General features: G+C 39.8%; 1 protein-coding gene across 1 annotated transcript; it reads right to left on the bottom strand.

Annotated features, from left to right (window-relative positions):
* Positions 1-12,042: 12,042 nt before the first annotated feature.
* LBX1 (ladybird homeobox 1) lies at positions 12,043-13,238 on the bottom strand. The gene is made up of 2 exons (XM_075842407.1): positions 12,914-13,238; positions 12,043-12,509 (listed from the first exon to the last, which is right to left on the bottom strand). The coding sequence occupies exons 1-2, from the start codon at positions 13,236-13,238 to the stop codon at positions 12,043-12,045; spliced, it is 792 nt and encodes a 263-aa protein (XP_075698522.1).
* Between the last annotated feature and the right edge of the window lie 539 nt (positions 13,239-13,777).

The following is a 13,777-nucleotide window of genomic DNA, read 5'->3' as shown; positions in this document are numbered from 1 at the left end:
ATGGTCCAGGGCTCCCTCCAGTACCTGGTCCATTGGAGAGGATACGGGCCGGAGGAGAGGACTTGGGTACCTGCCCGTGATGTTCACGCTGGGGTATTGATCAGGAGGTTCCACCTTCTCTTCCCTACTAAACCGGGTCCTCTTAGTAAGGGTCCGGTGGCCCCTCATAAAAGGGGGAGTACTGTTAGGGATGTGCCAGGTACTACGTCTAGGTATACTCCTGGGATTAATCAATCCACACCTGAGGCCAGACCTGTTAGACTGACACCGTCTCCCACCAACCAGGGTGGCAGGCTCAGGAGTGGGAGAGCCTATCGCGGCCTGGTCAGTCAGAGTTAGCTCCGCCCCCTGTCCTTTATTACCTGCCGTGTTCTCTTCCTCAGTGCTTGTAATTCTTCTGGATTCCTGGCCCCACTGCTGCTTGCTCCAGCCTGCTTCTGCCGTGCTTCTGCCTTGCTGCAGTTCCGCTTAACCTGCTTCGCTTTGCCCCTGGCTTGCTTCCTTCTCCGTGCTCACATTGGTATACTCCACTTCATCCTGGTCCTGACTACTCATTCCCCGCTCCGTTTCCTCGCGGCGTTCCGTGGGCTACTGCCCTTTCCCTTGCGTGTTCCCTGTTTGTTCTCCCGTGCACTTAGACAGCGTAGGGACCGCCGCCCAGTTGTACCCCGTCGCCTAGGGCGGGTCGTTGCAAGTAGGCAGGGACAGGGCGGTGGGTAGATTAGGGCTCACTTTCCCTTCACCTCCTTCCTGCCATTACAGTAAAATAATGCAACTTTCTAATGTACAACTTTCTAATGTACTTTGATATCACTTTAACATCTAAAGGTTGAAACCTGTTCAAACCTAAAGCTTCTCACTGCTGAGAACTTGCACGACAATTTTACACGGTCTGGGCAATTATCTGTGAACTAAACACATCAGCAACAACACATATCTCTCTAGGACTACCTTGGCTGGATAATATTGGAGCAAACGCTGAGATGTGAGAAGTATTATGTATGTGTAGGTTTCAAGCCCCTGGTCTCTTTCAGGCCACATTCACATCACCCTTTTGCCCCTTTTGAAAGATGCCTGTAACACGGATGCCTGTGCCATAGAGTGGCAAACATCACCCATAGGCTCCCATATTTAAAAAAAAAAATGCTATACATTTTCATACCTGGAACAAAAAAGTATACCTTGGAGCCCTATGGAAACGTTTAGCGTGTACGTTGGAAGCTTTCCTGGCGCACATGCCAAACGTAGGGCCAAAATGTGCAATGCAAAGGCTGAAATCTGCAGCAAGTCCGCTGTGATATCTGCAATCTTTGAATTATCTGTCAAATATGAAAATGTTGCAACATTTGTAGCGGAAAAATTAGCCACGTCTGAACATGCCCTTAACAAATTGCTGATTGGGTGCAGCATGTGACAGCTGTACCCAATCAGAGGGGTTCAGTAGTCACGTGAGATATTTCTGCTCAGTGATGAGATCCATGATGCCAGGAATAAGGGCACATGACTTCTGAGTCCCCTGATTGGCTGCAGTGTTCAAATTACTTACTTTTAAACAAAGACCAGGAGGATCAACGGAGCATCAGCGCTGGTTTGCCGGGGAAAAGAACAGGTGAGTGCTGTAGTTTTATCATATTTGGAGCTGTTTTAAAAGACATTTTCACAAGTTGGATAAGACAGCGATCTTGTTATGACTACTCTATTTACTTGCATTGCATTATTATAATCATTCCCACACATTATTGGCTTGTTTTCTTTGAAATTCTTGTATGCTTGTATTATTTCTATCTTCTTTAATCACATTTATTTATTATAAATACTTATTATTACTGATATTGAACCCATCATCTATGTATCTTAGATCATTAATTATTACAGCAGCCTTATGTGGACACAATAACGCAAAATCCACATTTCTAATGCTAAAGCCACACATGTGTCAAAATGTGAGATTCTGAAATAACCATGAGGGCTCGTATACTAATTTTTTCAAGACTAAATTCCTTTAGAAAATATGATGTTCAAACAAGTGAAATGCTTTCCAAAGTATTCCTCTTAGGGGTTATTCACATATATTAAGTGGGGGATTTGTTCCCTCAGCCACTAAAAAAAGTTCTTCTGGATGGGAAAAAAACAGACCCACATGTAAAAATTGTCCTTCCCATCTGACAGGACATTGGCCTTATTGTCTCACCTGAAGGAATGTAGCATGCAATGTTCCTTCAGCCACGACTGATGGCTTTATTAATTTTTCTTGTTCATGCCGGCCACTTTTTTCTAAAAGCAATGGAATCAGTTGGGCCATCACCCTTCAACTTTTATATAAAAAGATGGCGGTAACTGAGCCTAACATATGTGAACGCACCCTAATACACTTGCTGTTAAAGGGTTTGATCCAGGATTTCTAAAACATGGCTGCTTTCTTCCAAAAACAGTGCCACAATGGGTTGTGTCTGGTATTGCAGCTCAGCTCCATTAAAATTAATAGAATTGAGCTCTTTGGGATTTTTTAAGTAAGAATATCTCTAGACCCTTGGATTTGTTTATTGGTAGCTCTGGAGGTGGAAAAGGGGTCTGCGGGGAGAACTATGGCAGTTCGAAAATTACTTTATTATGCTAGGAAGTGTATTTTATTTTATTGAATTGGAAGAGTAAAAGCCCTCCATCGGTAGATAAATGGGTTAAATACACCAATAGAATTATAATGTTGGAAAAGAATGATTTTAGAAAGAAGGGGAAGATCCCTCTTTTCTACTCCGGTTGGGTCCCTTGGATTCAGTGTCGGTTTGAGGCACTGGAAAGGGAAGTATTGGAGGTGATGTAGCGGAGGGGGAGGAGAAAGTGGTTTGGAGATATTATTATTTTATAATTTATTATTAAATAATTTCTTTTTTTTCTTTTTTTAGTTTGGGATGGGGGTTTATAATGTTTGTCATAACTGCTATGATGTTTTGTGAAGAAACTAAGCAGCTGTACATTGTTGGTTCATATTTTCTTGTGCTGAGTTAAAACTATCTAGTGATATGCTCTGTTTTTATAGGGGTTATAGAGTATATGTACTCAGTAAGTTCGTGGTAAGAAAGTGGAACTTTTATATATGGGCCATTTGTTTCTATGGTAGTAGTGCATAGAAATTATCACAATGAATGTATGTTGCTTGTTTCAGATCATGTTGCTAATATTTATTGTTGTATACAGGGTATATGCGATATGTACAGTTGTTTTTTTTGTATTTGAAATTTGTCTTAAAAATAAAAGAAGACTTGGGGAAAATAAAATGGAATTGAGCTGCAATACCAGATACAACCTATTGACAGGTGTGGGATGTTTTAGAAGAACATAGCTATGCATTGCAAATTCGCGGCAATTACGCAACGAATCTGCAGCAACATTTGCATATTTGACAGGTAAATCAGACACTGCGGATATCACTGTGGACTTGCCGCAGATTTCAGTTTTTGCATTGTAAGGGCATGACCAGACGTGGCGGAATTGCTCTGGAATTTCGCTGCGGACCGTCTGCAGCGGAAATCTGCAGCGTACACGTTTCTTCATTGCCTTCCACAGCTTTGTGGTTGGGTTCGTTTACACGTTGCGGACAATTCCACTGCGAAGCATAGGCTGCGGTGCAGAATTTGGTGTCCGCAGCATACACTGGTTGTTGCGGACGTGTCGCGGACTTGTTGCGGACTCATTGTAGAATTTCTCCATTGACTTTAATGGAGAGTCAAAATTCCGCAATGAAGTCCGCAGATGTTATGCAGATGTTATGTAGATGTTATGTGTGCTGCGGAGCGTATTGGTTTTACTAACATGACATTTCTTCATTCTGGCTGGACCTATGTATTTCTAGGTCTACAGCCACACTGAGGAAGTCAATGGGGCTCCCGTAATTACGGGAGCGTTGCTAGGCGACGTCAGTAAATAGTCACTGTCCAGGGTGCGGAAAGAGTTAAGCGATCGGCAGTAACTGTTTCTGCACCCTGGACAGTGACTACCGATCACAATATACATCAACCTGTAAAAAAAATAGAAGTTCATACTTACCGAGAACTCCCTGCTTCTACCTCCAGTCCGGCCTCCTGGGATGACGTTTCAGTCCAAGTGACGGCTGCAGCCAATCACAGGCCAATCACAGGCTGCAGCGGTCACATGGACTGCCGCGTCATCCAGGGAGGTCGGGCTGGATGGCGGAAGAGGGACGCGTCACCAAGACAACGGCCGGGTAAGTATGAATTTCTTTTTACTTTTACTAGGGAAAGGGCTGTCCCTTCTCTCTATCCTGCACTGATAGAGAGAAGGGAAGTACTTTCACCTCAATACGCAATGGCTAGTCCGCATCAATTTAATGCCCATTTTAGGCAAAGCCGCAACAGAATCTGCAACGCAGATTATGTACGGCATTGATGCGGACAGTGGCGGAAGAAATATGCCACGTCTGGTCATGCCCTAAAGATCCACTGCTTCTCCGCAACAGACTGCATGCTGCGGTGTGAAAATTCTGCACTGCAGCCTAAATTCCGCACTGCTATGGCATGGCGTAATTGCTGTGGAATTCTGCTGCGGACAGTACGCAGTGGAAATGCGCAACAGACAGTTTCTCCATTGGTTTCCACACCTTTTTAGTTATCTTCATGCAGACGTTGCGGAAAACTCCGCTGCGGACCATAGGCTGCGGTGCGGAATTTGGTGTCCGCAGCATACACTGGCTGTTGCGGACTTGATGCGGACTTGTGGCGGAATTTCTCCATTGACTTCAATGGAGTTGCAAAATTACGCAATGAAATCCGCAGATGTTATGTGTGTTGCGTTGCGGATTGCTTTCACGAACAGGAGATTTCATCATTCTAGCTGGACCTATGTGTTTCCGAGGACTATAGCCAGACTGAGATGGAATGTTGTTTTAAAAAAGAGCAGGATGTACTCTTCACCTGAATCCGCAACGACTAATCTGCAGCTTTTTACTTCACATTTTAGGCAAAGGCGCAACGGAATCTGCAACACAGATTATGTGCGGCATTGATGCGGACAGTGTCTACAGAATTCTGCCACGTCTGAACATGCCCTTATTTTCTGCAGCGTCTGAACTAAGTTACCTAAAAAGATATAGAAACCAATGGAAAAAAACAGCTGCTGCAGATTCTCACTGCGGACTGTCCACAGCGGAAATTCACAACAATTCCGCCATGTCTGAACATGCCCTTAACTCTTTCCCGTCGCAGCCATTTTTCGGATTTTCACTTTTGTTTTTTCCTCCCCATGTTCCAAATACCATAACTTTTTTGTTTTTCCATCAATGTTGCCGTATGAGGGCTTGTTTTTTGCGGGACGAGCTGTAGATTTTCACAGCACTACTTTTTTGTACCATATAATGTAGTGGGACACGGGAAAAAAAATTATATGTGGGGTGTAATTGGAAAAAAACTGTGATTTCTCAATATTTTGGGTGGTTTTGTTTTTATGGCGTTCATCGTGTGGTAAAAATGGCATGTTAACTTTATTCTGCGGGTCAATACGATTACAGCGATACCAAATTTATATAGTTTTCTTTATGTTTTACTACTTTTACAAGGAAAAAACTGATTGTTAAAAATAAAATTTGAGTTTTGTCGCCATATTCTGAGAGCCATAACTTTTTGATTTTTCCGTTGATTTAGCGGCATGAAGACTTATTTTTTGCAGGGTGAACTGTAGTTTATATTGGTACCATTTTGGGGTACATGGGACTTTTTGATCACTTTTTATTTCATTTTTTGTGGGAGATGAAGTGACCAAAAAACAGCAGTTCTGATATTTTTTATGGCGTTCACCGTACGGACTAAATAATGATATATTGTAATAGTTCAGACTTTTACTAACGCTTCGATACCAGTTATGTTAACTTTTTATTTTTTTTACATTGTGTTTGAGGGAAAATGGGAAAAAGGGGGTTTTTAGACCTTTTTGTTTAAAAAAAAAATGTATTTATTAAAAAAAACTTTATTTTACTGTTTTTTACTTTTTTTACTTGTCCCTCTAGGGGACATTAACCAGCGATTGTTAGATCGCTTGCACGATATACTGCAATACTAATGTATTGAAGTATATTGTGATTCTGACAGTCTCCTATTAAGTACTCATAGGAGTACAAAGATGGCAGACCTGGGGGCCTTCATCAGGCCCCCAGGCTGCCATGCCAACCAACGGCACCCCCCAATATCACTGCGGGGGGCCCTAGGAACATTACAGGTGGGCGCCCCCTGTTTTTAGTCATTTAAATGCAGCGGTCGCTATTGACCGTGGTATTTAACGGGTTAAACAGGCGGGATCGTGCTCAAGCGGGATCACTCTCGTTACCCGGAAGTGTCGGCTGTAACACACAGCTGACACACTTGCTCTATGGAGCGGGCTCAGCCCGTGAGCCCGCTCTATACGCCCCCAGCCGGCGTGTGCCGTATATATACGGTGGATGTCGGGAAGGGGTTAATGTCCACATAGGGACAACACAATGGTGTCCGGTACAGGGCAAGTATTAGGGCACATTCAGACGTGGCGGAATTGCTGTTGATTTCTGCTGCGGACAGTCCGAGGTGGAAATCTGCAGCAGACTTTTTTTAATTGGTTTCTATACATTTTTAGGAAACTTCGTTCAGACGTTGCAGAAAATAACTGTGCGGAAATTAGGCTGCGGTGCAGAATTTCCCCTCCGCAGCATGCACATTATGTTGCGGAGAAGAAGCTGAATTTCACTGCGGATTTCAGTCTTTGCAATGCAAAAACTGAAATCTGTGGCAAGTCCGCTGTGATATCTGCAACGTCTGAATTACCTGTCAAATATGCCAATGTTGCTGCAGATTTGTTGCGTAATTGCCCCGAATCTGCACCAACATTTGCAGCAGAAAAATTTTGCCACGTCTGAACGTGCCCTTACATTTTTATTGTTGTGTTGCAGAAAATGTAGCAAGAAAGCAAAACAAATGAGTGCTACAAATGCAACTATTGACATACAAATTCATACTGTAAACCCCAGTAAGGGGGTTTTAAGTGCACACAAGTTGCAAAGCAGTGAATGTAGAGGGACTTTGCTGAAAGAACATAGCAAACACTATTGATCCAAACAAAACAGTATAGAATAAGCTCTTTCTCTCAGAATAAGATAAGAATGAAGAATCAATGGACTTGCCTTTCCATATATAATATTGTTGTGCATTGTTGTACAATTTAATACAAGGAGACCTTTAATCTGAAGCAATGCTAACTGTTTTCAATTAAGGACTTAAATTACAAATACACTGCAAAGCCCATAAGTGTGCAACAGCCAGGGGCAAAGTACTTATTACATATGCAATATATTCTGTAGTCATGAGAAGGTCAACGACACCACACTAGAATGTGCCAATGTTAAGATGAATACATCAGCTTCTGCATAGTCAGAAGTAATTCATAGTGAACGGATATTGTACAATACAAATTATATAAAAAATGATATAAAATGTTAGAAATAAACATTAGTCTACTATCAGTTGATGTTGACCTTTGCCTGTGTGAGGTGTGTGTCTATCTATGTGTATAGCTTTTCTTATTTTCTTGACATAAATGTGACCTGAATTCTTAATATATTTTGTTTAATATGGAGATTACAAGTCTGACGATAATAATAACATGACTACTCCTACTGTGACAAATCTGTCCAATTTCGATGAATCAGCAACTGCAGCATGTCTGGGGGGAGACATATTTTTAAGCAATTAGTCCCCACCAGTGTCTTGTTATACAATACAGATAGTACCACAACACAGTATAAATATTTACATATAAAAGGATGCCTTATGATTTATACCAGCAGATGCAACAGTGACATCACCTAACCCTAACATCTGCTTTAATACACCAACCATATCGGTCCATGATGTCACCTTTAAGAGAGTGTGGTAAAAGGGGGGCCCTGAATATGCAGTAGGGCTGAGTGATTGGATGTGTAGGGAAGGGATATAGAGATGTAATGTGATGTGATCATTTCCAGCACCATCCAGGATTCAGAACTGAGAAGAGAACTCCCCTTCCAGCAGGGACTCATGCATCAAACTTCAATTTTCCGGACGATTGAATTAGTGATTTTTTTTCTCCTGAACTAAAATACACTTAAGTCTTTGGGATTAATTACTACGTTCTGGTCCCTCAGACTGTAGTATTACTTATCGTTGCCACGTTTGACATCTTCCCTGACACCTCATAAAATAAGGAACTGAATCCCAGTGACTCAACCTGCAGTTGCATCACTCAGGGGACCCTACTTTTGTTAGGGTTTGCTAACTCACCCTAACCTGGGGGACTATCCTCTCCTTCCAGGTATAGGAAAAAAACAGCCACACATAATTACATTCTTACATAAAACGGATGCTATTCACTACTCCAAAAATGGCTATGCGTAAAAACGCAATTGGTACCTGGAATCAGAACACATGGGGTTTGTGCTTGAGGTAAGATGCCAGCAACACCAAAGAGAAGACTTGGCAACCCTCTCCAGACATCGTGGAGAAATCTTATATACATTTATGAGTCTCAAATCCCAATGCAAATGCTGAACATGCTACGCACCAGGGATGAGTTAAGATGTGAAACAGAGATCTATTCACATCACTGAGCTAAACACCTGCTTCTTACATACTCTGCACGTTTAGAAAACTTATAGTCCCAGCCCACAGCCCCATAGACTTCCTCAGATACTGCACCAGACAGGCAGGAATTTAATTACAAGTGCACTCTTGGGTCGTCCACATGGGGAGACATTATGATCCTCAAGAATAAATGCATGCTCGACGCATTAACTGTACTGACATGGCAATCTGATCGATACTAGGAAATCATCAGATGTCTGGACATTCCGCTTTCATTCTTCCATCGTGTTCCATTCAACCAATCGATAGTAAATCAAGTGCAGAGGGTTTCACCTGGAACATTCTGTGCATTAGCTCACATCTAGTCCAGATATTGGGATATCTCTAGATAAGGAGAAAACACACAGTGGCTGGATATTACATCATGAGATAGATATATATATATATATATATATATATATATATATATATATATATATATATATATATATATATATATATATATATATATATATATATACACAGTATGTTCAGATAGATCAGAGCTCATATTGTCAAGTTAGCCGGGGTGAGTTTGGCACGACTCATCGGTGCGTTGTTATCTGTGGCTCTGCTATATATGTCATATAAGCATAGTGTAGATTTCACACAAAATATGTAGCATTCAGGATATTAAAAAAAATTAATCTTCAGTGCTCAAATGTGATTTGCAAAAGAAAGATCTATACAAGTTATCATTGCCGCTAGTGTGTCACTTAAATCCGATCACTATAAAGGCAGACACTAGTATCTACATACACAAAATATAAATTAGAGCAAGCATTCAGTACATTGGATATATCGACTATGTGCAGCCTTATAATAAACCTTTATTTACATGTTTGTTTGATCACACGAGGACCAATATATACATATTTAACTGCAATGAGTAAACTCAGCTCCATATACATATATAACTAATCTATCTATATATCGATCTATATATATATATGAGTGTGGTGTATATATATATATATATATATATATATATATATATATATTGATGTGTGTGTGTCTCTGATTATTTTAGTTCCATTTTTTTGAAAGTTTTTTTTTTTTTTGTCTTTTTCTTTTTTTTTCTGTAGGTAATATATATTTACCAGGCTTTTGCCACGTGTGGTAAAACTTCACTGCCCTTCATGTATATAATTCACTCCGCCATTCATCTCCCAGTACATTTCAGACAAAAGCTCTAACCCAAATTAACTCTACTCCTTTCTCTCTTTCTACTCTTTCACACCATTGAATTGTAGTGTTTTCAGCCTCATTAAACCCCTCTAAAACAAAGGGATAAAAGCTAAAAAGAAGGGGAGAAAATAAAAGAAAACAAATAAAAAGCCTTTAACTAGATCCTGGCATAAATGTCACAGGAGCATTTACCATTTGCCTACTTTGCATAAAACACTTAAGTTGAAGATTGAAGGCTGCAAAGGAGGGGAAAAACACTGATATCTGGACAAAAGTCAAACCTATCATTCCCAGCCCAAAAAAAGGGGAGAGTAGGACAGAGAAAGGGGGTGAAGGGGGTTTCATTGTAATTCATGGGCTTGCTCAGAATGCCAGAAAACACATGGAATTGCACAGATGCCCCTCATGAAGAGAGAGCCATGTATTCATGATTGCCTTTGTAGAGTGGAGTTAAACAGTCTCAAGGAGGGTTAACCCAATCCATCAAATTGTCTAAAAATTGTGAAGAAAATTCAGAAACCATATGGCCTCCAAACGCTTCTTCTCTTTTACTCTGAAGGGCCACGCTTGTCTCAGCATTGAGAACTGCAGGAGGCTCTGCACGGGCCATTGTCACTTGTCACATCAGGGAAGGCGACTCATTTGTCCCCAGTTTTCATGCTTTACGCTAAAATTATAGCCCCATCCATTTTCAAAGAGAGAGAGAGATTTATATAGCCCCGGAGAAACTGGCCCAAAACTTCACCAGATTGGAGCTTCTCACATAAATTTTGCAAAGAAAAGCAAAACATTACATTGCTGGGTCAAAAAGGCAAAAAGGCAGGAAGGCACACTTAAGAAATCAAGCCCCCATTATACACTGTAGATGTAATAAACTTATATACACAGGCAGAATCACCTCTGTAGGATGCTGGACTGAGAGCAAATATAACTATTTATAGGAATGTAGTTAAGCACTTATGGAACAGACCGGAGCTGCTATGGAAATAGAAAAACTATATCTATCTATCTATCTATCTATCTATCTATCTATCTATCTATCTATCTATCTATCTATCTAATCTATCTATCTATCTATCTATCATTGTGTGTGTGTGTGTGTGTGTGTGTGTGTGTGTGTGTGTGTGTGTGTGTGTGTGTGTGTGTGTGTGTGTGTGTGTGTGTGTGTGTGTATATAGGCACGTGTAGCATACATTTGAATTAATATTAAAATGTAATTTATTTTATTTCATTTGAAAAAAAAAACATCTGTACAATTCAAAAATAACATAAACAAAATTGCTTTTGGCAATTCAAAGTTAAATAGCAGGCCTTTACAATGTTTTTTTTCCTTTGTACAATCCAAACAAATCTTTTGCCTGTACATTTAATATGTATAGAGCTTTTTATGTACTGTTTATTTTATTGTATCATGCAAACTTCTAGAAACAAGTTAAAAATAAGTGTTTCAACTTCCTTTGTATTGATAATATTTTATGAAAGGTAGGATTATTTTTTTCAAAAAACATACAGTCGCATAAAAGTGAATAAAATATATATATATATATATATACTGTAATGGTAAGAGCCGTGTAAAAAATTGTTTCAAAGGAAAACATATTGTTTGACAATAGAAAATTAGAGTGGCATAGACATAAAAAATGAGAAAAATAAAATATAATTATATAAAGCAAGCAAGAAAAAAATAATCAAATAAAAAAAATCGTGCATCTTTTTATTTCTTTTTTTACATGCAAGAGAATAATGTCGGGTACTAATAAATTGAAAATATTTCTGTTGCAAAATAGTGATTGTGGTTTTTTTCTGTTTTTCCAAAGCTACATGTTGTGTAAATGATATTTAGATTAAAAATCAAAGCTTAAAAATATATGCTTAAATATATATATATATTACAGACGCCATACACAATTGCACCATTCCAAAAATAAAATAAAATAATAATAATATAATAATATAATTATAATAATAATAATAATAATAATAAAAAAAAAAAAAAAAAGAGAGAACAAAAAAGAAACTACCTGATTGGGCAGCCGTAGTAATTTCAGTCTTTTTTTTATATTACTTATTGCTTTAATTGAAAACAAAAACAACTCTGTCTCGGGTGTAAATTATGATTTGGAGATAGAACACAAGTGCAGCATAAATACTGTCCATTCTTGCTTTGAGTTCAGTGTTTTTGTGTCTTTTTAATAAAAAAAAAAATATTCTAAAAATAAAATCAGTCATCAACATCTATTTCCACGTCCTCCTCATCTTCTGAGCACTCTTTGCTGGTGTGCTGGTCTGTGAGGGGGGATGAAGGGGACATCTGAAGGTGGCTGGCCAGATCATTTTGGGGGGACCTGGACCTAGACCTGGTCAAAGACTCTGTCTCCTCGAGTTCTGAGATTGTGAGCACAGCTTCCACTGTGGTGGGGCTCAATTTTTTGGATGACTCAACATCTGCTTTCATCTCCTCTAGGTCTCTTTTAAGCTTTGCTCTTCGGTTTTGAAACCAGGTGATGACCTGAGCATTGGTCAGTCCCAATTGCTGTGCGATTTGGTCTCTGTCCGCAGGGGATAAATATTTCTGGTATAAAAATCTTTTTTCGAGCTCATATATCTGATGGTTTGTAAAAGCCGTTCTGGATTTTCTCCTCTTTTTTGGGGTCTGTCTCTGACCAAATATTGTCATCCCATCTCGCCCTGGAAGGAGAACATTATTTCATCAGTATTTTATAAATACAAACCCCTTTAAATCTATTTGTAAGTAACAAATTAGATTAGTTACAAATTAACCATTTTTGCAAAAATTAATAAATAGAACACTATAATCCATCTCTAAAATATATTCTGTAACATATTTATTTGTGGATACTATATAGACAACGGGATAGGTTATACATGGAAAATATTACAGCCATGGGCAAAGAAAATTCATGCAAACTTTACAATATCACACAATTCTATCTATCTATCTATCTATCTATCTATCTATCTATCTATCTATCTATCTATCTATCTATCTATCTATCTATCTATCTATCTATCTATCTATCTATCTCTATCTATCTATCTACAGAACTTAAAGAGAACCTGCTTCTTCTTACCTTCAGCAGCTTGCAGGACACTGACTTCCAAACCTTTGAAGGTTTTGCTGGCCAGTTCCTCCAGGGCACATAGAGGTGAGGTCTGGGAGAGAAGTGCTCTGCTGGACAGAGGTAACCCTGCAGGAGGGGGCTTCTCCGAAGTGGACAGTAGATGAGCTGTCCCACAGATGGTGTAACTTCTTCTGACTGAGGGCTTATTCAGGATGTCCTCAATGCTGAAGGGAGTCAGGGGTTTGTTAGAATTTGCAGGAGGTGGTAAGTGGTCCAAGGCATTTCTCCTTCTCTCTTCCACAGAAGATGATTTGGCTTCTTCCTTGGATGTCATTATTGTGGAGAACTTCACCAAGACTAGAGCGTCTACAAAAAGTTCTCTCTCCAGTAGTCCAATGTCTTTCTCCTTGCTGTCTTCTTAAAGGCTTTGCAACGCAAGGTTAAAATGAATTTAAAAAGGAGGAGGGGGAAGGAGGGAGGTGTGAAGGAGCAGATAAGGATTCCACAATCGTGATGATGACTTTTTCCACTATTGTCCAAGAACCTCAGTTGCTGCTTCTTATAATCTTTGCTGCTTCCCTCTGAGTGAATTCAGACTACTTCCAAATAAATTCATCCTTCAACCAGAGAGAGAGGAGAAAACAGAGAGACTGATACATTGACTATGGCTAACAAGTTATTGTTGATTGGGATGTAATCAATTATCTCCAATGGCATGTCTCTCGCTCTCTCGTTGCCTCTCCCTACCTAATGCAGGCGTCTTCAGGCTGGGAGCTCCATTAATTACCAGGCAAGGCTGGTAGGTGGAGCCCAGTTGAATTATAATGCCTAATGCACTTGTCACTTTCTCCCCCTCTCACCCCCCACCCCTAT

The sequence above is a fragment of the Rhinoderma darwinii genome, chromosome 11 (assembly GCF_050947455.1).
Source record: "Rhinoderma darwinii isolate aRhiDar2 chromosome 11, aRhiDar2.hap1, whole genome shotgun sequence".
Lineage (NCBI taxonomy): Eukaryota > Metazoa > Chordata > Amphibia > Anura > Rhinodermatidae > Rhinoderma > Rhinoderma darwinii.
This window is presented reverse-complemented; position numbering and strand designations above follow the sequence as displayed.

What these genes read in the sequence shown, in the direction of transcription:
- LBX1 (XM_075842407.1), bottom strand. Translation starts at nt 13,238, where the DNA reads ATGACATCCAAGGAAGAAGCCAAATCATCTTCTGTGGAAGAGAGAAGG. An exon ending in TGTCCTGCAAGCTGCTGAAG is followed by an intron (nt 12,510 to 12,913) that starts GTAAGAAGAAGC and finishes TTCTCCTTCCAG; the next exon opens with GGCGAGATGGGATGACAATA.